Source organism: Pelophylax lessonae (assembly GCF_965119305.1).
Source record: "Pelophylax lessonae genome assembly, chromosome: 1".
Classification (NCBI taxonomy): domain Eukaryota; kingdom Metazoa; phylum Chordata; class Amphibia; order Anura; family Ranidae; genus Pelophylax; species Pelophylax lessonae.
The window spans coordinates 77,440,672-77,467,186 of NC_138768.1; the positions used below are offsets into that span (position 1 = coordinate 77,440,672).

Below are 26,515 nucleotides of genomic sequence, written 5' to 3' on the forward strand. Positions count from 1 at the left end.
CTTTTGTAGTGCATAACCTTTAAATAACCAGTGGGTGTTCAAAATGACTGCGCCATGCCACAACCAAACTAAAAGATATGAAGTCACCGACATTCCAAATAAATGGTGACGTGGTGCATACCTCCCAACTTTCTGAGATGGGAATGAGGGACACCTATTAGCAAAAGTATGTTGGCATAGGACACACCCCCTTAACCTCCCTGGCGGTATGATTATGTCAGGAATTATATACCAAAAGCGGTACAATTTTTTTCATGGAAATTTGGCGTTATGTATTATAGGCCTACAATTCTTAGTAATTACTGTCTTAAACCTGACCAAAACAAGAGTCTAGTAGACATCCCAGATGTGATAAATTTGAAACACGAAATCAATAATATAATTTTATTATATAATATATAATATATATAATAAAATTATATTATTGATTAGATTATAATTCATGCGTTATATATTACATATATATATATATAATATATATATACACACACACACACATATATATATATATAACGCATGAATTATAATCGAATCAATAATATAATTTTATATATATATATATATATATATATATACGTGTGTATATAGGTATATACATATATATATATATATATATATATATATATATATATATGTGTGTGTGTGTGTGTGCATATTTATATATATATATATATACCTATATACACATATATATATATATATAATGTGTTATGTGTCTGTGTTTGTGTTTTGTGCAACGTTTTGAATTTCCCTCCCTAGTTCCGCTCCCATGCAGCATTGCTGCTGCAGGGAACGGAACTAGGAAGTCATCACACTGACGGAGGACGGACGAGCGGCCGAACTCTCGGCTGGCGGTCACAGCAATGAGAGATCATCGCTGGATCGCCAGGAGAAGGTAAGAGACACCGCTGCGCTCTCTGCACATCTACCCCGAGCGTGACTCGGGGATACCGATCCTGGACTAAAAAATCCACCCCGGGTCACGCTCGGGATTCCCGCCAGGGAGGTTAAAGGAAAATTATATAAAAAAAAAAAAAAAGATTAGTTAAACCCACAAGTGCTTTTTTTTACCACTGTTATTCCTTTATGCTGGCTATAGAAATTTACAAATGCAGCAATTTAGAAATTTGGTGAAATGTTTAGCACTGGGAAACACTTTTTGAAAGATAAAAAGTGTATTTTATATACAACTATATAGATCAGACCAAAATGAGGGACAAATGAGGAGGAAAGAGGGACAGAGGGACTTTGTTCAAAATGAGGGACAGTCCCTCAAAATCAGGGACAGTTGGGAGCTATGCGTGGTGACATAAATCTAAGAATAACAATGTTTCAGGGCCTTGCGGGGTCACTGTGTTACTTTGAGGAAGGGACCTGGGAGGCTCTGAAACTTTGGTATTCGGTATTCTTATGTATTCTTATGTCACACTGTCTTCACAATAAACGTGAAACACATTTGTTTGGAGTACTGGTGACTTCAGATTTTGCCATCACAGAACTCTCTTCCCAAAAATACCATTTACTTGGCCTAACTGTTGATCAAATGTCTTCAGTATTTGGAGTCATATAGCGATTCCACGTTTACCACAAGTGAACCCCATATGTGTATGATCTCTTATCATGATCCGTTATATACCTCATATAAGTTGCCCTAGTTATTAGAGGCATTGGGGCTCCAGTGGCTAACTAACTCTGTCTTATGACTCATGTGCATGTATTTATCATGTTTTATTGAACACACGTTAATTGTTACATTTTTGTACGTCTATGTGAAATAAATGTAATATTTTTTAAATGATTGTTGTATTTGTTCCCACCAAGATCAGCACCTACTAGTAGCCTATAAAGTCCCAATTTACTCGAGAGGTTGAGAGACCCCATTGATTTGTGGGATTCTCTCATTCCCCTCTTCTCTTTTCTCTATTGCAATTACACAGGGATGTGGCAATAGTGGGTTTTAGAGTATGTCTTATCTATTTCATATTTGGAGTCATATACCCGGTGAAACTATAAACCCATTCCATCAGTGTGACAGCCAGGAAAGGCAGACAGTGCATTTCATTGCAGTCATTGTACATAACATTGCAGGACATTATATGCAACACACCACAGAACATTACACCCAGCATTTTGAACTGCACAATAGACCTGAAAAAAAAACATGTTTTTCATTTTTAATAAAGTAAGGGAAGCTTATAACTCCTGTTCCTTTTTTTGCCACCTTGAGTAGCATCAGGGAGAATTCTCTTCACTTCCTGTCTCGCAGCCACAACAGGAAGTGAAGAGGAATACCCTCCAAAATGAATAACTAGAACTTGTGTCCCCATTGGAATATTCCACCTCTATCCTGGAAAGAAAGTACGGAAGGTGGGCTCATTTTATATGAAACAAATTCTCTGTTGGCACCGTCCCAAATAGATACATACAATACACTCCACAGGCATGCTCGACAAGTGAACATGAATAATCAATCCAGGTATAATATACAAAAGATTTGTTATTACAAATGTTAAAATCAGACATATGAATAACCATTAGACACTTAAGCTTTGTCTTAGTCCACAGACTGTATTATAATCCTGTGGCATCCTAAGGATTGACAGGTTTCGTGATTATCTCCCTTAAAGTGGATGTAAACCCTCACATATACCCAATGCCCTCAGGGAATTTCCTTGTCTCCTCTTCCAATGCTCTTCCCCCTTTTGGCCGACTTGGGATTTCCAGTTAGTAGTGGCCTACACCTCCACAATTGTAGAGGATCACCAAGATCGCCAAATCTGCTGACCGCTCAGGAAGAGTAGCTTGCGTCATCTTCCCAGTTGCTCGTTGATCCTCTCAAACAGCCAGGTTACAATTTCCTTCAATTGGGACACTACCACCTTCAGGGTAGCTACTCCTGAGTTAACCCATGCAGTGCCTGCTGTCTTGCATGTCTCGAGATGCCTCACCTGAGCCAGCAAATCTGGCAATATCAGATCAGAAGGCACTTAGTGAGGGGTTTTTCTTGGCAGCCCAACACCTAGCTTATGCACTGGCTCGTCGTCATCCTCCAAGAAGTACTCTCCCACCTGAGCAGGACACTGGGAGCATTTCCTCTTTCTTTAGCATTTGCTTTGCCCTGGATTTTGAAGCTTGATTTTTCTCTTCCTTTAAAGCCTCATCCTCCCTGACTTTCCTCACCAACTTTGGAAAGGTGGAAGTGTTTTTGGAGTCCATCAGGAGAAACTTTAAGAGTTTTATTGGATGAATATATGAAAGATGTAAGTAGAATGGTTAGGATGTGCTTCCTGTAAGATTTGAACTCTGTCAGTGTCTTGTGGCTCTATCCCTTTCTCCTGGATGATCTGGTGTAGAATCTTGTCCAATCTGACTATGTAGTCAGACAAGTTCTATCCTCTGCATTGATAGGTGTTTTCAAACTTTTACATTAGGTCAGAAAGTTTCTTGAATCTCCCGAACACAGCATATAACGCCTCAATGTTGTGTATGGTTATACAGTTCTGTTTTCCCAACTTTAGGTTGCAAATTGCCTCTACAGCTGGTCTCATTAGAACAGGGGTCTTCAAACTATGGCCCTCCAGTTGTTCAGGAACTACAATTCCCATCATGCCCAGTCATGTCTGTGAATGTCAGAATTTTACAATGCCTCATGGGATGTGTAGTTCAATAACAGCTGGAGAGCCGTAGTTTGAGGATCCCTGCCTTAGACTCTCACTTGGGGCCTTGGGGATATCCTATGTCTCAATTGCTTGAGAGGCTAGATCCATTCATGTTTTAAAGTCCTCTTATCCTAATGGGACAGCCTCTTACCTTGTCAGTCAGTCCATTCCCCCTCAGCATCCACTACACGTGCCTCCATGGGGTCTCCTTGCAGAGGGGGGAGCTTCCCCCCCCCATCTCTATTGGTGTCAGGTGGTCAGCTGACTTTTTTTATCTCCTACTCCTCCTCCCTACACAGCTTCTCTCAATCCCTAAAGAGGATAGGCGGGGATCCAGACTACTCTGCTCAGCTCCGGCCTCCCCTCAGTGGCCTCTCAACCTTATGTAAAACCTGCGAATTTGTCCATCATGGCCAAAAATCCTTCAGCCACAGAGGCAAAACATATACCTTCAATGATTTTCATAACTGCTCCACAGATCACGTGGTTTATTGTCTAACCTGTCCATGTCCACTTCTCTATGTCGGTCGCACCATATGTCCCCTAAGACAGCGCTTTGGGAAACACAGACGCTTCATTGAAACTGGTTGCGACCAACATAGTGTCCCCCGTCATTTCCTGGAGGCCCACCAAAAATCTACCACAGGTCTACAGGTTTGGATCCTGAAGTCCATCCCTAGGGATTTACCAGCCGCAGAACGTTTCTCCCTACTTTGTGAGAGGGAAACGTTCTGGATATACACCCTAGACAGCCTCAGCCCTAATGGGCTCAATGAGGAACTGGATGTTAACACCATTCTGTAATCCTACTTCCATCTTCCTCCTTCCCCCCCTCCTTTCTCCCACACACCCACACATCCCCCCCCCCACTTACATATGTTGTTGTTATTATTCCAGGCACTTCCTCATTGTCCAACACGTCGCTCATAACAACTGGACCCCCCAGTAAGTATATCCTACCTGCATTCCATCACCTCCCCCCCCCCCCTTTTTTCTTTTTCTTCCCCCCACCTCCTATTCTCCTCCCCCCCCCCCCTTCTCTCTGTTTTTCCTCTCTCATTTTTTCTTTTTTTCTCCCCCCCCCCCCCCCCCGAGCTCCTATGCGTGCCCCCTCTTGCTTTTCCCCCTCCATATTTCCTTGTCCCCCACATTGTGACATTAGTGGTTACACTCTCAACATAAATCTGGCCAGTTCTCAATGTTTAGAGTTAATGCTCATCTGTTAATTTTTTCATTTACATATATTTATATATAATGTCTCTTTTCCCATTGAATATTGCTTTTACCCTTATGTTTTACATTTTTTATCGAATTTTTATTGCCCCATCTGTGAGCCACCACTTGACACCGTTTGCATTGTTATAATACTTCCATCATTCTCATCTGCACCGATCGGTTGTAATCGAACACGCCCCCTTTGTGGGGTATATAGATTACTCTGCCCTATCGTCTGGACACTTGAGAAAGGAGTGCGCATGTCCAGGACCGGACATTCGCGCATGCTCTGAAACGCGTCGTGAAGCCCAGACTGCCCACACCACCGTGTGACGTCAGACGCTACCGCAGACCGTCGGCCGCTGCACAAGTCTCCATTGCAGCAAGGCATATCCGGGAAGCCAGAACGGGTCTCCCTCATCTCCCGGACCTCAAGCCCATGCCTGGACACTTGGATGCCATCTCCAGCAGCCGCCCCCGGAGCGTCATGAACTCATCTGCTTACTAATAAGTAAGTTACTACACTGTTCTGTAATAAATTTGCTTTTACTACTCTCAAGAGGCGCTTCCCTCTTCTTTTTATCTCACCCCCCCACACGGCAGAATCAAATAAACAAAGGACTGAGGAATGGACTGACTGACGAAAGGGTGGGCCCGCCGGGCCCCCCCACAGTGGCAGAACTCCGCTACGGCGACTGCTGCGACTCTGGTAGTTCCACCAATGGGGACAGGGACTTCCTGAAAATACCCCTGGTTTCCTATACCCATGGTTAAGGGGGATGGAATCAATCTTCACAAAGTTCTCCACTAGCTTTCCCACAACTGTGAAAAATGAGACAGGAAGGAATCCTGAAGTTTGATGCAGAGGCTGCAACATCTACCACTGTCTCTTGCACAAGCTGGCTGGAACCCTCTGAATTGGCCTCTGGATTGGAAGAATTAGTTCATTAATTCTTTCTCCAGCTTTGTTACTTAAAGGTATGGGCACAAAGCTGGAGGAAGATTATGCAGATCCTCACATTGCACCCATGATCTGCTGATTGTGGGTGCAATGCTTTGCAGGCTGCTGTACAAAAAAAAATTGAATTTTTTTTACCTGCAAAATCATGTGTAGGTATTATTTTTTTTCACAAAGGTATTATTTTTTTAAAGGTGAACCTATCCTTTAATAAAAAAGGTCAGCAGATGTCTAAAGAGATTGGGAAGCATCCATTAGCGTATGATAATTTCTAGACTCAACCGTAACCAGCTAAATCTGATTAAGTTAAGATCCCCTTATGACATGGGCAACTTAAGAAATGATTGGGATAAGGGCAAAGAGCATATAAGATTCATGTCACTTACAGAAGAATTCCAGGAATGTATAATTTTACATTGTTCCAGCTTGGTAGATTGTAACTACAGTGAGGGGGGAAAAGTATTTTATCCCCTGCTGATTTTGTACGTTTGCCCACTGACAAAGAAATGATCAGTCTATAATTTTAATGGTAGGTTTATTTTAACAGTGAGAAACAGAATAAGAACAAAAAAAATCCAAAAAAACACATTTCAAAAAAGTTATAAATTGATTTGCATTTTAATGAGTCATATAAGTATTTGACCCCTTTGCAAAACATGACCTAGTACTTGGTGGCAAAACCCTTATTGGCAAAACCATTGTTGGCAATCACAGAGGTCAGACATTTCTTGTGGTTGGCCACCAAGTTTGCACACATCTCAGGAGGGATTTTGTCCCACTCCTCTTTGCAGATCCTCTCCAAGTCTTTTAGGTTTTGAGGCTGACGTTTGGTTACTTGAACCTTCAGCTCCTTCCACATATTTTCTATGGGTTTTAGATCTGACAACTGGCTAGGCCACTCCAGGACCTTAATGTGCTTCTTCTTGAGCCACTCCTTTGTTGCCTTTGCTGTGTGTTTTGGGTTATTGTCATGCTGAAACACCCATCCACGACCCATTTTCAATTCCCTGGCTGAGGGAAAGAGGTTCTCATCCAAGATTTGACAGTACATGGTGGCCCTGTCCATCATCCCTTTGATGTGGTAAAGTTGTCCTGTCCCCTTAGCAGAAAAACACCCCCAAAGCATAATGATTCCACAGTCATGTTTGACGGTGGGAATAGTGTTCTTAGGGTCAGAGGCCAAATAGCTCGATTTTGGTCTCATCTGACCACAACAATTTTTACCCAGTTCTCCTCTGAATCATTTAGATTTTTATTAAAAAACTTCAGATGGGCCTGTACATGTGCTTTCTTGAGCAGGGGGACTTTGTGGGTGCTGCAGGATTTCAGTCCTTCATGGCGTAGTGTGTTACCAATTGTTTTCTTGGTGAACGATGGTCCCAGCTGCCTTGAGATCATTGAAAAGATTCTCCCGTGTAGTTCTGGGCTGATCCCTCAACATGCTCTGGATCATTGAAACTCCAAGAGGTAAGATGTTCAATGAAGCCCCAGACCGAGGGAGATTGACAGTTATTATGCGATTCTTCCATTTGCGAATAATCGCACCAGCTGTTGTCACTCTCTCACCAAGCTGCTTGGTGATGGTCTTGTAGCCCATTCCAGCCTTGTTTAGGTCTACAATAGTGTTCCTGACATCCTTGGACAGCTCTTGGGTCCTGAGCATGGTGGAGGGATTGGAATCTAAATAATTGATTGCTTCTGTGGACAGGTGTCTTTTAAACAGGTAACAAGCTGAGATTAGGAGCACTCCCTTTAAGAGAGTGCTCCTAATCTCAGCTTATTACCTGTATAGAAGCCACCTGGGAGCCAGAAATCTTGCTGATTGATAGGGGATAAAATACTTATTTCACTTATTAAAATGCAAATCAATTTATAACTTTTTTGAAATGCGTTTTTCTGGATTTTGTTGTTATTCTGTCTCTCACTGTTAAAATAAACCTACCATTAAAATTATAGACTGATCATTTCTTTGTCAGTGGGCAAACGTACAAAATCAGTTGGGGATTAAATACTTTTTTCCCTCACTGTATGCACATACACTACCTGTGGGATCCCCATGGAAGCTGGAAATCACTGGATTAGGCTACTTCAGTGGTCTCCACTAGGTTGTGGGTCCTGTGCCATATAGCTGCCCCACTGCATGGTGAGTATAGAAGGTTGGCCGCTGGGCACGGGTGCCATTCAGAGAAAGCTTTGCATTTTCTCAATTATTGCAAAGCATTCTCTGAATAGACTAGGTGGTGAATGTGACCTCATCTCCTGGCATCTCCACCTCATCGAATCAGACAACACTTTGCATTCACTGAGCAAATGCAAAGCATTCTCTGAATGGCACCTGTGCCCAACTTCCTGTGTTCACTATGCATCAGGCCAACTGCTCAGCACGGGACATGATTGGAGATTGCTGATGTAGCAGTGTGTACTTCAGTGATTTCCAGCTTCTAGAGAGATCAGACAGGTATGGTTCCAAGCTGGACCAATGTAATTATGTAAAAATATCCATTCCTGGAATTCATCTTTAAATTTCACCCAGGAAATGCTGTAGGTTGTGCCGCATCCACCACACATGCTACCTCACATTCTCTTTACTTGAAATCTGATAGGCAACGATCACTAAAATATTTGTGACAGTCCCGTATGACCTGCTACCTGCATAGTAGAAACACACAACATGTCCTGAGTAACCTTACCTGCTGGGAGTGTCTCTGCTCTCATGCACGCTGTCTGCTGCTGCCAATCATCATAAATGATTATTCTCTGTGAAACTGTGAATGTCTCCTTTCTATGTATACAAAATGTGTGTGCAAATGTCCATAGCAGTGCTGTGAATGCAACTTTATTTGAACAGTACACTGATTATAGGGGTGATTGCAGAGATGTATAGTAACTAAGTAGAACTACTTCACTACCGTACTTAAGTACCCAAAGGCGGTATCTGTACTTTCCTAGAGTAGAATTTTTTTCTCCCACTTTTACTTCACTACATTTTTTCGATGATTTCAATACTTCTACTCCGATATTTTTTTTTTGTGCTGCATAGTTACTCGTTACTATTATAAAAATGACCACTGCCAGAACAGTAGATGGCAGGTTTCATGAAGCTCAAAACATGTGTATTATCAGCGCATACGAAAATAAATGCTACTGTATCTATAAATAAAAGCTGCATTTGAAATAATAAAAAACAATATGATGTTCAAACTTTTGATTTCTTTCTTTAATAACTACATAACACAGTACTTGTACTTTTACTTTCAGTACTTGAGTAGCAATTTTTTTTCAAAACTACTGGTACTTTTACTTTCAGTAATTGAGTAGCAAAATTTTTTAAAAAAACTACTTGCAATACTTAAGTACAAAAAATGTTGAATACTTTAGTACTTCTACTCAAGTCACTTTTTGATCGAGCACTTGTACTTTTACTCAAGTATGGGTTTCGAGTACTTTATACAACTCTGGGCGATTGTAATGAAAGTGTTAAAAGGCTGTGGCGGTTTCAACAGTTCTCTCACACATCTGACTTGGGTCAACACTGCAGACACATTGTAATCCCCGAAAAATCTTTATGAATGTTGGTGCTAGCTTATCTTAAAAAAAAAAAAAAAAGTGAATCAGCAAAAAATTTAGCCCAGCTGGTCAATTCCATTTTTTTTTTCCAAAAAAAAGTTTTATTGAAAAATTAGGAAGTGCATGAACAAACAATAACAACATAACAATATTCAAAGATTGGAGAATATTAAGTAGTACATCAGGATATAACAGGTATCACAGTTGTATGGTCACGTCAGAGGTGGTAAACTAATATAGGGATAATACATCGCATGAGTAAATGTTTACAGTTGAGTTTTGAACGGGCTGGAATTTAGAATAATGAAAAAGAATGTAAGGTGTGCAAACAAATAAAGGGAGCTATCAGCAGCAACCGAAACTCCAACCTAGGTGGAGTGAAATGTATTGAAAATGGTGTATAGGTGCGCTTGATAAAGAAAATAATCAGTGTGTGTATTCCAAAAAGAAACACACTGGGTGAATTTTTGTTGTGCAATTTTTATGTATTTATAATTTTAATGGTATATATTTATTTTCACCCAGTGTGTTTCTTTTTGGAATACACACACTGATTATTTCCTTTATCAAGCTCACCTATACACCATTTGGAATATAGAATAGGCAATTCCAATCTTGATGCAATTCTAGGTACCTGAATTGGATATGCAACACAGGTGAGAACTTTTTGTAATAGAGAAAAAAAAAAAAAAGAAATATAAAAAAAACCTATTACTTGGGGGGAATATTAGGCTCAGAGAAAGCAATAACTAAAATAGGGGAGAGATAGGGGACAGGAAAAACTATCATATTGGTAAGAATATACTGTGAGTTGTGTAAAAGGAGAGGGGAAAATGTGACCCGCACAGACCCCCATTACGATTTGATAAGAAAATAGCGATAGGAGGGGGGGGGGGGGGGGAGATGGGAAAAAAAAATAAAATAAAATTCCATTTCCAATATGTTTGGGCCCTTCTTTGGAATAAGGACCTTTTTTTAAAGCCGTGACCATAATAAAGCCAGAAATAAAATACCTGCAAAGCCGCTATAAATTCCTAAAATAAAATTTATTTAAAGTAGAATTCCATGCTAAACCTAAACTGCTTCCTCCCTCCCTCCTCCTAACGCCTATGCTGACTAACCTGATGATAAAATATGGCTTGATGCCCCCCGTGACACACCTCCATCCCTAAATAACATTGAAAGTTGCAAACGTTCGTCCTTGAGATTTTAAATGAGGTGTGAAACGCCCTATGATGATATATAGAATGCAAGTTTATTGGTACATACAATGTCAGCAAGTAAACACAGACAAGTACTGTATTGTCAAACAGATTTGTGATGTTTTACATAGTATATTATATATTTATAGTCAAGTTTGGTATTCCATAGAACAATCCATAGTAAGTATGAAAATGCACCCTGGTAGCCAAACGCGTTTCGTGAACAACCCTTCACTTCCTCAGGGGTTGATGCGATACATAATTTTTTTTTTTTTTTTTCGAAAATTCTGTTTATTGAGTTTAAACACATAAAAAGACAAGGCCAGAAGGGGGCATACCCCGGCCAACAGACAACAACATAACCCAAGAAAACCACCCAAAACAACCCGCAACCACACTGCTCAGCACCCTCAGTCAGGAATCAACAGTAGCAAAATAAACCAATACTTATACAGGGACACCTAGACTCTGTTCTCTCTCCCCAAGGTCCCAACAGAGATTAAGCCGTGTCAGACTCAGAGTCTCGCTCGTCGACAGTGGACTTAGAGTCCACCCATGCTCGCCAGACCTTTTCATATTTTTTAGGGCAATTCCTGGAGATATAGGTCGCCTTGTATAGCGGAACCACCGCATTAACCAACCCTTTCCAAAAGCCTAAGGTCGGAGAATGGGGAGACTTCCACTTGAGGACTATAGCCTTTCTGGCATAAAACAGTAATATTCCAATAAGGGTCCTCGTCGCCAACTGGTCGACCAGGCCAAGAAGACAGACCCCCACCGTCATCGGAACCGAGAAGGAAGTCAGACTGGACACAAAACGGGTCACCTCCAGCCAGTAAGAGGCAATCTGCGGGCAGTCCCAGAAAATGTGCGAAAAATCTGCAGGAGTGCATGTGCATCTCCAGCAGGAGGCCGAGACGCTAGGATAGATACGGTGCAGCTTGTGGGGAGTGTAATAAATCCTGTGTAGAATTTTAAACTGGATCAGCACGTCCCTGGTCGCTATGAGCGGCCGGAACGATCCATCCCAGATGTCCTCCCAATCCTCATCGTCCAGACCCTCCTCCCCCACGCTCCACGCCGCCCGCAGTCCCGTCAGCCCAGCATGGACCGAAGGTAACAAGGCCTTGTAGATGGTGGAGAGCGGCTGACGCATACCAGGGTCCCATAACTGAGACTCAAAGTCGCTGCGCTCTAGACCAGCCACAGGCGTGGGGAACTGCGCGCGGTAGGCATGACGGAGTTGGAGGAACCTGAAAAAGAAGGAGTTAGGCAATTGAAACTTAGCCTTCAGGTCATCAAATGTGGCCAGGGTCCCGCCAACGCTGATGTCCGCCAGGGACCTGACGCCCCTAGCAGCCCACAGGGCCGGGTCCGGGATGGAGAGGAATTCTCCCAGGTGGGGGTTGAACCAGAGCGGAGTGTCCGGAGACCAGCGGGCCAACTTCCTCTCCGGGGCAACCACCAGCTGGGTCCACACCCGCACCACCACTCGCATAGCTGGAGTCAGAGGGGGATAGGGAGCCTTCAGGCCCCGGTACAGGGCATTACGAAGGGACTCGTAGGAACCCACATGAGCCGCCTCGAGGATGACCGAGGAGTTGGTGTCGTCCGACAATAGCCAGTTATGAGCATGGGTGAGCATGGCAGCCAAAAAGTAGGAGTAAAAGTCGGGGCAGGCAAGCCCCCCCTGGGTCCTGGGCCGGCGGAGGATCCGTTTGTTAAATCGAGGAGGTCGGGAAGACCACAAAAAGGTGGAGATTACAGAGTCCAATTGGGCAAAATAGGACTTCGGAATCCAGACAGGGGAATGCCGAAGAATATAAAGGAGGACCGGAAGAACCTTCATTTTCAACAAGTTGATCCTGCCAATCAGGGACAGGGGCAACTGAGACCACGCCCGCAACCGTTGCTTACACCAAAGTATCTTGGGCTGCACATTAAGTTTGAGAAAGTCCCCGGTGTCCGGAGAAATATGTATACCCAAATATTTAACCACACGGGTCAAACGAAGCGGGGACGCCGGGTCCCATAGGGCCACAGCCCCTTTATCGATCGGCAGTACCAGAGACTTATCCCAGTTAGTGCGCAGGCCAGAAACATCAGCGAAGGAGGCCATAACACGTAAAGTCTCCGCAAGGGAGGGGCCAGGATCCGCAAGGAAGAGAATGAGGTCATCCGCATAAAGAGCCAATTTTTCCACTATAGGGCCCACGCTGATCCCCCGCACCCCCGATGCCCGCCGCAGGGCCACAGCCAGCGGCTCCATGGCCAGGGCAAAGAGGGCCGGGGACAGCGGGCAACCCTGTCTCGTTCCCCGCTTGATACAAAATGGGGGCGAGAGCTTTCCACCGAGCTTAATACAAGCCGTGGGGGCACTGTACAACAGGCCTATCCAACGACAAAAAACTGGGCCAAAACCAAAGGACTCCAGGACCTGCATAAGATAGCGCCAGCGAACCGTGTCGAAGGCCTTTTCAATGTCGAACGACACCAATATCCTCGTAGCACCAGCCGGAGGCGGCAGCTGAAGATGGGTAAGAACTCTCCTGAGATTGATATCCGTGGATTTGCCCGGCATAAAGCCCGTCTGATCGGTATGTATCAGCGTCGGCAGGACTCTCATCAACCTAGTAGCAAGTGCCTTGGTGAGCACTTTCAAGTCGTAGTTCAGCAAGGAAATAGGCCGATAGGACGAGCAACACTGCAAATCCTTGCCCGGCTTAGGCAGAAGCACAATATGCGCCTGGCACATACTGTCAGGGAGGTGACCAGCGTCGAGACACTGGAGGTACAGTTGATGTAACCTGGGGGCCAAGACCTCCGAGTGTACCCTGTACCAATCTCCTGGCAGGCCATCCGGGCCCGGCGACTTACCGCCAGGGAGAGAGTGAATGGCAGCCACGATTTCTTGTAACTGGAGCGGCTGATCTAACTCTGCCCGAACCACCTCAGACAACACCGGGAGGTCCAAGTCCCCCAGCATTTCCAGACCGGGATCCCCGAGGGCCGAGGCCGGCTTATCATAGAGAGCACTATAGAAGGAGTGGAACTCGGACAAAATGTCCCCCTGGTCAGTGACCAGGTGCCCCTCCCGCGTCATGACCTCGGGAATCACCGTCTGGGAACGCGCGTCGGCCACCAAATTCGCCAGTAGCTTGCCATTCTTGTCCCCCGCTTCAAACAGCCGTGCCCGGAACTGCGCATGGTCCAATTGCACCAAGGTGGTGTAGTGTAACCGTAACTCCCTCCTGACAGATGCCAGCGTGGCATAGGATGCGTCGCCAGGCTGGGAGGCGAACTGAGCCGCAGCCACCATTTCCTCCTGTCCCAGCTGAGCCGTGCGGGAAGCCGCTTCCACCCGCACCGCCTTAATAGAGGAGACATATTCTCCACGGGCAACAGCTTTGCAAGCCTCCCACACCACGTCAGCCGAGGCAGACTGATCATTAATGGTCCAATATTCAGACAATTTAGTAGAGATCCGCTCCTGTATCTTAGGCTCGTGCACCCAGTGAGCCGCCAGCCGCCAGCATCCCGGCTCGCGACCACCCCCCAGGGCCACACAAACCTCCAAGGGAGAGTGGTCCGAGAGGCCGGCCGGGAGGTAGGAGGCCGCCCTAACCCAGGGGAGGACCCCGGAGGAGCCAAACATAAAATCAATACGAGCCCCAGACTTGTGCGCGGGGGACACATGAGAGAAAGCCCTCTCCCGGGGATTGCGCCAACGCCACAGCTCCTGGAGACCAAAGGTGTCCGCCCAGGCGACCAGGTCCGGATGCGCCCCCCTCGAAGAGTTGGACGCATCCAGATCCCCGTCCAAAATGGCGTTGAAATCCCCGCCCACCAGGAGATGAGGAACCTGGAGAGGGGCTAGCTTAGCAAACACAGTATAAAGAATACCAGAGTCAAATGGTGGAGGAGCATAAATATTGACAAGGGCCCAGCGTGTAGCATACATTTGCACTATCAGGATTATGTAACGACCCCCAGGATCAGTAATGACCTGCTCCACAGCACATGGTAGAGCCCTATGGAGCAGAATGGTAACCCCCCTAGAGTACGAGGAGTAGGTGGCGTGGAACCCCTGTTTAACCCAGGCACGTTTTAGTGAAAGTACCTTGGCACCCGTGAGGTGCGTCTCCTGAAGGAACAGGATCGAGGGCTTATGGGCCGTCAAATATTTGAACATCAGGGACCGTTTGACTCTGTCATTCAACCCTCGCACATTCCAAGAGATAACTTTAACTATGGAACCCATGATAATACAGAAGTACAACTGGCGTAGCAGGAGAGCACATACAGTATAAAAACATTATCCAAGCAAGCGAGCACAACAACGGCTCCGGGGGGACCCAGAGAGAGAGAGAAACCATGGAGATCCTAGAAATGTGGTAGTACCGAGCAGTCTGAAAAACAAAAAAAGGAAAAAAAGAAAAAGAAAAAAAACAACCGGGCACAGAAACAAGCCCAATTGTAAACTCCCGACTGACCAGCATAACCCCAACAACTAGCTAGACAGTTTACACCCCAAACTTGCAACAGTAGTCAACTGAACTACAGAGTTCTCAGGGAGGCCCCGAGGTGTGTCCGTACGTGGGCAGCGGACGTGGGTGAAAGCAACCCCAAAAACACAAAAAAGGGGGGGGAAAATAAAAGAAAACAAAAAACAACCCAGAGGGGGGGAGTGACCCTCAAGAGCTCCGATGAATCAGTAGGCACTCCAGCAGAAGCATCCTAAACAGAAAAAAAGGGGGGAAAAAAGGGGGGGGGGAGGGAAGCCAGGTGCGGAGCAGTTCAGGAAGAAGAGGGGGGGAGGGGGGAGATGAGAACAGGGCAGGGATCCGAGCCAGTGTCCGGTGTCATGGGGGCATGAAAAACAGGGCATAGACCTCCACCCTCATCAGCACGGGGAGCACAGGAAGTCCAGGGGGCAGGGTAACCCCAAGTAACAGTACGGGGCATGTCCAGACTCCACGGAACCGGGAGGGAGGGGGGAAGGAAAAGGATTAGGAAGAAGGAGAAGGCCGGGCACAGGGCACAGGTATGGGGGAAAGTGAAATCCAACCATCAATGCAGGAACTTCCGGGCAGAGGGGTCTCAGTGCAGGGTCAGGATCCAAGCATCAGCACCCTCAGGGGTATCAAAGAACTTCACAGAACCCTGATGTTGCACTCTGAGGCGACTAGGGTAGAGCATGGAGTACTTGATTTCCCGCTCCCTGAGCCTGCGGCGGACATCCGTGAAGGTCCTCCTCTTCTTCTGCAATTCGGCGGAGAAGTCTGGGTACAGGTGGATTTCAGCATTCTCAAAAGGAAGAGCCGCATGTTTCCTAGCTTCACTCAGGATGCGGTCCCGATCCCTGTAGTTGAGGAACCGTACGAGGAATGGTCTGGGAGGGGCGCCGGGTATCCCCCGACCCGTTGGGACCCGATGAGCCCTTTCCACCACATAAGTAGGGGAGACATCCGCAAGAGAGAGTAGAGATTTGAAGAAGGACTCAGCGAAATCAGCAGGGCGATCCCCCTCAGCCCCCTCAGGCAGGCCTAGCACCCTGACATTGTTCCGTCGTTGGCGGTTCTCGGCATCATCCGCTTTCGCCAGAAGCATGGCAACAGTCTGCTGAAGGGAATGCAGGGACTGAGAGTGCTGGGTGGATGTGTCCTCAGTGGCAGAGATCCTAGTCTCCGTCTCAGACAGCCTGCCCCGTATCTTGTCCAGATCAGCCCGGATGAAATTGCATTCCTCGGCCAAATGATCAATGCGCGCCAAGAGGGAAGTCTTACTATGTTCGATGGCCGTAAGGATCGTTGCCGTGTCGCTGCCCGGGGCCGCCGAAGCCGGGGAAGGAGGAGCCGCCCGATCAGCAGACATCTCTAAGGTATCCAGCAGCGTGTGGAGCCTATCCAAGATGGCGTCGGAACACGCGGCCTGCGGGGGATCCGGCTTCCTCTTCGGCGCCGCTGCGGACGATTTGGACCTGGACGGCATCCCAAAATGCTCCCCACAGAGTCCGGAAAAGGAGGGTACCCCGAAGAGGTAAGATTCACCGCTGGAACCAGGATAAAGGGTAAGGATGGCACAGGATTCACCGGAGCTCTCGCAGCACACGTCCTGCTCGCTCTACATCCGGACACGCCCCCATGCGATACATAATTTAAATCTGTTAAAAAGAAATCGCATGGCTCATGTTCCATTGCCTGCCGTTGAGGTCTATCCCGGGAGCTGTGGTCCTGGGATAAATGGAGCCTGGCATGAAAAACAGGGCCATACGCAAGCGCAAACCAACATAGTGTGGCATCCACGGTGATGGCATAGTGAAGCAATGCTCTGGGAAGGGGTTGCATGTATCATCACTGATCATCGTGGAGCCACTGAAGCCCTAAGACATGGGGGCAATTATATCTTTAGGAGAAATCATAGATTCAACTCATCACCTGTTGGACAGGTACGTATTTAACCTATTCTTTTACAGAGTGACCAGCTTGAAACTATTGCAGTAAGCAGTCAAGGTTGCTTTAAGTAGAATGAGGTTTTTGCCTTTGGTTATACTTGAATACCTATTATACAATTACACTTACTAAGACTGGAGCAGATATGGCAACCAGTCAGCTTCTACCTTTCATTATCAAAGTGTAAATGAACACGTTGATTGGTTACTGTGCACAGCTGCTCCAGATTCTCTGTAAATTCTCCGCAATGAGCTCAACTATGTCCCGTTACACAACACGTGATGTTGGCAATACATACATGGGCATAGTAGATGTAGATGTTGTTTTAGGCCTCATGCACACAGCCTTTAAAAATAGGTAGCATTTTTTTGCCAAAATTTGGCAGTAAAAAACACCTCTAATGTTACAATATGTATGCACGTTTATGCGCATATGGCGTTTGAGTATAAATACATTCTTCTGACCCGAACATTTATTATGGCCCTTGGAATACATTTACACGTGTGTTTGGGATGTTTACAGGCTTAGGCTGCATGCACACTGGGCTTAAAGCGGAGTTCCGGGCACAGAAAACATTTTTCACTAAACATACCCCCGGGACAGTCAGGGCTAGTAGATTCCACAATGGATAGCCTCTGATCTGTCCCGGTTCGCACTTACCTGCAAGAAGAAATACTCACTTATAAAATTTCTTCCACAGCGTTGCCATCTCTGTTGTGGGCAGCTGAAGCCGGCGCGATCCTCTTCTGCGTCTTCTTCCGCGTCCTCTTCTCCCAGAATGCGCCTGCACCGGCCCCTCTTATCACTTCCGGCGCTGCGCCGCATTCCCTGCTAAACAGCTTCTGGGCATGCCCAGAAGCTGTGGAGGAATGAAGTGACGAGCGGGGCTGGTGCCGTCGCATTGATTCCTGGGAGCGATGACGTTCAGCTCCCAGGAATCATCGCGAAGGAGGAAGTGACGGCGGAGCCACGGCACAGAGGGAGGAAGTACACTGAGGTGAGTATTTTCGATCTTCAATTACAAGGTGAGTTTAAAAAAAAAAAACCTAACTATCCAATTCCTTTTCAGGTGAAGGTGAACAAGCGGACGGGCACAAAAAAAAAAAGATAGATTTTGTGCCCGGAACTCCGCTTTAAAGAAACTCCAGTTCCCTTGGCAAAAAAAAAAAAAAAAATGCTCATACAGAGCATTTTTTGTACAAAGATTAGAGGAGTTTAGGAGAGTTTTGCGTTTTGTGTTCTGCCAGAAAGCTCCAATCAGGAACACAAACCAGAAGGGTTTTTCCTCCTGCCTCTAAACGTTGAGCTCAAAATATTATTATTTCAGGTACTTATATAGCGCTGTCAATTTACTCAGCGCTTTACATATACATTGTACATTCACATCAATCCCTGCCCTCAAGGAGCTTACAATCTAAGGTTCCTAATTCACATAAATACACAGTAGGGCCAATTTGTTTTTTTATACAGGATTCAATTAACCTACCAGCATGTCTTTGGAGTGTGGGAGGAAACCGGAGTATCTGGAGGAAACCCACGCAGGCACAGGGAGAACATGCAAACTCCAGGCAGGTCGTGGTTGGGATTCGAACCAGTGACCCTCTTGCTGCTAGGTGAAAGTGCTAACCACTACACCACTGTGCCACCCAATATGCCTATAGTCGTCCTAATATGCATGGACACTATAAAATAACAACAAGCTGCTTCTACAGGCAGAACACAAAACTCCTGGTTTCTAAGCCAGTGTGCATCGAGCCAAAAAGCACCTCTCCTGCCTGTAAACGCCCCTCTTCAAATACGCCTGTAAACTCCTATGGCCACACAGGCTAACATAGAAGCAGTGATTTTTAACTACTTCTGGACCACCCACTAGGTATTTACATCTGTACTTTGCAGCTAGCTGCTGCCATAACCCCGGTATTTTTATACACAGCTGGCGATCCGGAACCCGATAAAAAGTGTTCCTGGCGGCAGATTCGCCACGGGATCACTTTTTTGGGTGTCCCCCGCTCCCGCCGCTTCCCAGTCGTTTTTCCTGCTTACTGGAGCCATTAGTAGTGGCAAAAATGATTATATTCTGTGCGCTGATGGGCAGGAAGTGGAGTGAGGGGCAAGATGGCCCCAACTGGACTCTATGCCCCTGGAAGACCAGAGCGACGTCAAACGTTACTTCTGCCCAACGGCCTTAAAGGGCCAATTAATTTTTTATTCGCAAAAATAAAATGACTTTTTTTCTTTTTTGTTTTGCTTTTAAGTGTAAATGAGAGATCTGAGCAGTGGCGACTGGTGCATTGGGGGCGCAGGGGCGCCGCCCCCCCTGTCCCTGCGTCCGGCCCCCTAATCTACATGCAATGGGGCTTTTTTTTTTTTTTTAAGCACGTGATTAGAGCCAGAGGCTCTAATAAGCTAAAAAGAAGGGTGGGCTCGGGGCGCAGAGTGACAAGGAGTGACAGATTGCAGTGTTCAGCATAGCTGAACATGTGATCTGTCCTTGTGTCACTCAGTCACCTCCCCCCCCCCCCCACACGTTAGTAAGCACCAGGCGTACATTAACCCCTCCCTCTCCAATAAAATTAACCCCTTCTCTGCCAGTGTCATTTTTACAGTAACAGTGCATATATATAGCACTGATTACTGCAGTAATGTCACTGGTACCCCCAAAAGTGTCAAAAATGTCAGTCAAGGGTCCGATCTGTCCGCCGCAATGTCGCAGTCACGCAAAAAAAAAAATCGCAGATCGCCGCCATTACTCGTTAAAAAAAAAAAACACCAAAAATGACATAAATCTTTCCCTTAGTTAGCAAACGCAATAACTTTTGCGCAAACCAATCAAAATACGCTTATTGTTATTTTTTTTTACCAAACATAGGTAGCAGAAAACCAATTGGCCAAAAATTTAAAAAAAATTTGATTTTTACATTTTTTTGGGGGGAATTTAATATAAAAAAAATGTTAAAAATATTGTTATTTTTTCAAAATAAACGCTCTTTTTTTGTTTATAGCGCAAAAAGTAGAAATCGCACAGGTGATCAAATACCACCAAAAGAAAGCTCTGTTTATGGGAAAAAAAGGACGTCAATTTCATTTGGGTACGGCGTCGCACGACCGCGCAATTGTCAGTTAAAGTCGCACAGCGCCGAATCGCAAAAAGTGGCCCAGACGTAAGACAGCAAAATCCTCCGGTGGTAAAGTGGTTAACATCCGTTTAGCAGCTGCACTGTACATGACACCTTAGTCTTGGTAATTCAGGAATGTAAACTTATCTAAAGAGGAACAATAATTTTATGTTGTGATAATCACAATATTAGGGAAATGGACTCACCCATGAAGCAGATTGTCAGGATTTTGGCCCCACCAATAAAGAGGAACTGCAGTGCAAAGACCAGAAGGAACGCAGTCTGCTTCTTACATGCAGCCATTGTAGTGAGGAGTGGTAGGGAACTGAGTCCTTTTTTATACTGTGTGTACAGAGATCATTGACAGGACTAAGAATGGGAGGGGTCAGAATACTAGAAAAACTTCTTCTGGCTTTATGCCATTAAGGAAAGTCTAACCATTCAACTTAACCAAATGAAATGTGTTCTTGGAAGAAAGCACGGAGAAAAGCTATATAGAGAAATCTAATTTTTTTACAGCAGAAAGTCTGAAGTTGTAAAGAAATATTTTTCTGCTGGCTAAAAAAAAAACAAGCTTGTGGCATGTATGTTGAACCACTTTACATTATGACCATCCACCCATGGGCGTCCGCATGTGGGGGCAAGGAGGACAAGTGCCCCCCCCCCCCCCCGGAATCTCAACTTCCCCTTTAAACTGGTTGTTAAGCCACTTTATACTACCCTGTCTGGTCTGTTTAATAATTCTGTGTGCCACTGTGTCTCTGTATGGGTTTTAAAAAATAAGCCATTCTTTACCAGTTTTCAGAGCGCTGATCGCCACTCACGTGACCTGCCAGCTCTCTCCTCTCCCTGTCTGACAGCTGCCTGCAGCGGGCGAGGCGGAGGATTCCCCACTGACGTCAGTCGGGAGGGGAGGAGGAGAGAGGCAGTGGGTCACGTGAGCGGCGATCAGCGCTCTGAAAACTGGTAAAGAGCGGCTTTTTTCCCCTTTAAAAATAAATATTCGCGAGTCGCGGCTTGCACGGTGACTAATATCAGCAGCCGCGCGGACCACTGTCCTCAGCCCCAGGCCCCTGTGCTATCATTTCAGGAGATGGGGAGCCCGGGGCAAGGAAATTGAGGAGATTTGTGGCCCCGTGCACAGAGGCACGGCACATGTGTCAGAGCACCTGCATGGACCCAAAACAGAGAGGGTCAGCTTTGCTTTTGCATCAGGGTTCTCAAACCTTTGAATGCCTGCGCTTTATGTGATAATGACTAAGCCCCTCCCCTTCATGACATTGTTGAAAATGGGGGGGGAAGATGGCTGACCTTAAAATTATGCCCTTTTGCCTCCAAAACAGCCTTGACCCATTGGGGTATGGACTCCACTAAACAAAGCATCACACTGCCTCTGCTGGCTTGCCTTCTTCCTATAGCACATCCTAGTGCCATCTCTTTCCCGGGTAAGCAACACACACGCATCCGCCCATCCACATGACCAGCTTCTTCCATTGCTCCGTGGTCCAGTTCTGATGCTCATATGCCCATTGTAAACACTTTTGGCTGTGGACACAGGTTGGGCATGGGCATGGGCATCTTGTCACCGGCCCAGTATGCACCAGTCCGAGATGTTACAAGGTGAGCGGGGCCACCAGGTGCCGTTGCCAGGTGGCCCCACCTTTACCTAAAAAATAACTGTCAAATCGCAGAGGAGGCATTTAGCAGGCAGCCATCCCAGAAGGTGGAGCGTTTTTTCTTTTCTTTGGTGGCGGGCAGCATGATTGACGATTGATTTACATTGAGGGGCACTATTTTTTTAATAAAGTATTTGTAAAAAACTTGTCGCCGGTATTTTTTTTTACACTTTTTGGGTGAATGGGTAGGGGTACTATGTACCCGATAATCATTTACATGGGGGGGGGGGGGCAGGATCTGGGAGCCTCCTTGTTAAAGGAGGCTTCCAGATTCCAATAAGCCCCCTGCCCGCAGATCCCTACAACCATCGGTCCACAGCTGTGGAGATGAAGCTCTTGTCCCCATCAAGCATCCACCCCTCCCCTCCATCCATGTTGAGGGCATGTGGTCTGGTATTGTTCAGGAGGGGGAGTGCTTGCTCATCCCCCTCCTTTCCTGGCCTGCCAGGCTGCACGCCCAGATAAGGGTCAGGGTGCAGAATGCACTGTGCAGTGCTCAGTGCATTGCAGGGTGTTTGGTGGGATGAACATCATGCAAATTCGGGTTTTCGGCTACCGGCCAAACAGACAAATGTTCGGCCCAAACTCATGCTTGGGCCGAACCGTTTTCCCAACACTAGTGTTCATGTAATACCTATCTAGGTAAGGGGCACTAATTAAGGACCAAGATGCCCAGCTCTGACATTCGATTGAGTGAAAGTTGTCCTTCGCAGTTTCTTAACATGTCATGGAATGTGCACATTTAGAAACTGACCTACGAGTCACAATACTGGACAATGCCCAGAAATCAAGACAAAAGATAGGTTTTTCAGAGTACTTTTTAGGCACAATTAACATTTTAGATGTTCCCAATAACATAGCAAATCTTGATTTTTTGATTTGTGTTCCACTTTAAGTGATCGATGCAAGTGAACACTTTTGCTTATTTTCCTTGTAATGGGAGGGTAGTTTATGGAGCTCAGTGCCTGTCACCTTCACAGGGCAGGTGTGCACCCTTTCCACTATGTCTTTCTGTCTGCTGCTTGACCACAGAGCAGGGAATCTCCCTGTGGTGTCAGAGGAAGTGTATAAATTGCTTCACAGCAGCTCAGCAGTGGCATTCTGAAAAGAAGAGTAGCTATAAACCAGAGATTACATTCAAATTTAACCACATCTGCTTGGCAGTTCATAACATGTGTATAAAAAGATATATTTTGCGCTCACTTAAAGTAATACATATGTGAATATGTAAAGGTGCTGCAACTCATGGAAAGTCTATTATACTTTCTATTCAAAGTTTATACTCAACTTCAAAAATCTGTGTAAACAAAATAAATGCGCAACCCAAAAATAATAAATTAATTGCTATGTGTTACAGAGAATAATGAAAGTCCATACAAATACATAAATCACAATGTTAAGAAAAGACTTTCGTTCCCAGTCGATGCCTCCTATGGGGAAACGCGTCGGATGGAGCTGAAGCCTGTGACGTCACCACACACCAGCCTACAGACGAGGTCCGCGGCTGTCTGTTTTGTGCCTTCTAAATGTTTTTGTTCATGTAAGTGCAATAATCACCTTTTAATAAATGGTAACCATACCTACTGCACTATGAAGTCTCCTCCTTTCTAAACCCCTTATCCTGGAGAAACATCTATGGCGGGGTGATCAAAGAAGTTGGGGATATCTGAGCAATATCTGATTGAATCCAGCCCCTTACCAGGAAGGATTTCCTTTTCATGGAGCCCTAGGTGTGGAATACTCCAGCTGGTCTATTTCAACAAAGGCGTATTAGATCCTTATAATTTGGGATCCATCTCTTCTGCTAAGAAGCGTACAGTGATCTGTGTTAGGGAAAGCACTATCTGAAGCACCGGTGTTATTGCGAATCACTTCTTCACTTTCATAAGAGCACTGTTAATTGGACTTTTATTTACCGTACATTGTGATTTATGTATTTGTATGGACTTTTATTATTCTCTGTAACACATAGCAACTAATTTAATATTTTTGGGTTGTGCACTTATTTTGTTTACACAGTTCACAACATGGTGTCATCAATAAAATTAGTTTATTCAAAAAAAAACAATTACAAATGTTATAAAATTATATTAGCATTAGCACCAGTTATGTGTAAGCATTAAATAGTTAGTTAACCTGTCATGAAAGAATATGGGGGCTGACATTTGGGACTCCATTTTTGAAAATTACTGTAGTTAGAGGGAGAGGCAGAGAGTTTTGGAAAAGGAAGGTCAGTCCTGTTTCCAGCTGTCTAGGTTCATGTTTGGACCAATAACAGAACATATGGAAAATGGATGATCCTTGAAAAAAAAAAAAAAAATCTATTTCGAGAACCAAGCTGCAAGGTATAGGGAAGGATCTCCAAGCTAAAGTATCTCACAAAAGTGAGTACACCCCTCATATTTCTGTAAATATTTTATTATATCTTTTCACGTGACAACACTGATGAAATGACACTTTGCTACAATGTAAAGTAGTGAGTGTACAGCTTGTATAACAGTGTAAATTTGCTGTCCCCCTCAAAATAACTCAACACACAGCCATTAATGTCTAAACCGCTGGCAACAAAAAGTGAGTACACCCCTAAGTTAAAATGTCCAATATGGGCCCAAAGTATCAATATTTTGTGTGGCCACCATTATTTTCCAGCACTGCCTTAACCCTGTTGAGCATGGAGTTCACCAAAGCTTCACAGGTTGCCACTGGAGTCCTTTTCCACTCCTCCATGACAACATCACAGAGCTGGTGGATGTTAGAGACCTTGCGCTTCCCCACCTTCCGTTTTAATAAGCCCCACAAATGCTCAATAGGGTTTAGGTCTGGAGACATGCTTGGCCAGTCCATCACCTTTACCCTCAGCTTCTTTAGCAAGGCAGTGGTCGTTGTGGGAAAAGATAGAGAAGGGTTACGTGTTACGTGGGTCACAAGCAATTCTTGTGTTATGAACATTCATGAATTTCATTTCATTTTAGTCCAAATTTTGCAACAATGGTAAACTAAATTGCCTGTTCAAAAATTCCAAAAGTCTGGCAAGTAAAGTGGGATAGGTTAATGTTCCTGGCAATGCCGTCTCTCCGAAAGATGGATTAAATAGAAAAGGTGGTGTTGTCTGTCTTTGTGTAAGAAGTGATTTATTAGTGAGGGTAAAAGATGATCTTGTCAATGGAGAGTGTGATGGTACTGAGGCAATATAAGTTCATGATTGGGGTAATACTATTGTACAAAACAGACAAAATAAATGTGCATGAAGCACCTGCAACAGATACATTAAACACAAGAGTCTTCAAAGAGTTGAGTTCAGGTATTTCTAAGGCATCATCTCTAGGTTTTAGAGACTCTTTAAAGCTCAACTCTAGTTTGATAAAAAAAAATAAACAAATCAGTGTCCAGGCAAAGTTAAAATTAAAAAAACTGCTTTTGCTGCCATACCCACCTTCAATAAGAAGATGCTCCCTGCAGTACATCTTCTCTGCCACAAAATGTGTCCAGTCTTCAAGATTAAATGATGACCATGAGTTCCAAGAGAATGATGAGTTCCAAGACATTGATCGGCAGTCTGGACTCTTCCAGGGTCCTGATCCCCTGAGCAGAATGGTTGCCAAGGATGCCTCCCCAGCCTGACAGGCTGGCATCCGTGTTGACCACTGTCCAATACAAGGGAAGGTAGGATTCTCCCAGCCGAAGCACCAGAGAACAAAGCCACCATATCAGGGACTCCCTCGTTCCCCGATTCAGCTGGATATGATTGTCCAGAGACTGCAGAGTCTTGTCCCATTCGGTCAAAATCTTCCTTGCAGGCCCTTAAGTGGTCTGGGGACAGGCACAAGTTGGAAGTGAAAAACCTTGCTGGGAGACCAGAGCGAAACTCGATCTTGTAGCCATACCGAATCACTTCATGGACCCACTTGTCTAGCACCAGGGAAGTCCACAGATCCGGAAACCAGCAAAGAGGTCCCCCCACCCCCGATACGGGTGAGGGTACACCTTCATACAGAAGGAGACTTGTCCACTGGTCTGGAGAAGCCCGAGCTTGGCTTGCCAGACCAGGTTCATTTGGATCCTCCTGAAGAGGCCCTAAAAGGCTTCGAGCCCTTGTCAGTCGACCCTGAGGGACAAAAAAAAAAAAAAAAAAAACTTATGAGCTGAGGAGGGCCCATGTTCATTGCCCTTGGTAGCCCGCGGAAGAAAAGTAATCTTCCCCCCTTGGAGACCTTTAATGATGTCATCCAGGGTAGCTACAAACAGGCGATCTCCTTGGAAAGGAAGATCAGTCAAGCCCTTTTTTGAAGTCTGATCCACAGACCAGCACTTGAGCCAAAGAAACGCCGAAGGACCACTGCCAAAACAGAGAGGCAAGCCCTCAGGGGAGCCGCAGCCAAAGAGCTGCCATCTCGGCAAAGGCAGGGGGGCCCCTGGTCACAGCATAAGAGCTTAGCCTACTCTGCAGAGTTTAGGACACTAGGACAATGGTGAATACCAGCCTCATTGCCGAACCAGCCAAAGTGTACTTATTGTGGGCCACAGCCTCCGCCTTCCATTCAGCCGGATCCTTAAAGGTCAACCGGAATCATGGCTGCCTTGTTTTTTTCTGGAAACAGGAGGGTCCACCACCGGTGGCACAGTCTACATCTGAAGAAGGGTCTCCTCATAGGAGGTAATACCTAGTAAAG

The 26,515-nt window shown here is 45.5% G+C and overlaps 1 protein-coding gene across 1 annotated transcript in view; it reads right to left on the reverse strand.

The window, feature by feature from the left end:
• Window positions 1-20,478, reverse strand: part of LOC309558292 (UDP-glucuronosyltransferase 3A1-like) — a 36,332-nt gene extending 15,854 nt beyond the window's left edge. The window contains exon 1 of the mRNA XM_082261346.1: window positions 20,376-20,478. Within this exon, the coding sequence (XP_082117472.1) occupies window positions 20,376-20,472 (97 nt within the window). The 5' untranslated portion in view covers window positions 20,473-20,478. The remainder of the gene's footprint in view (window positions 1-20,375) is intronic.
• Between the last annotated feature and the right edge of the window lie 6,037 nt (window positions 20,479-26,515).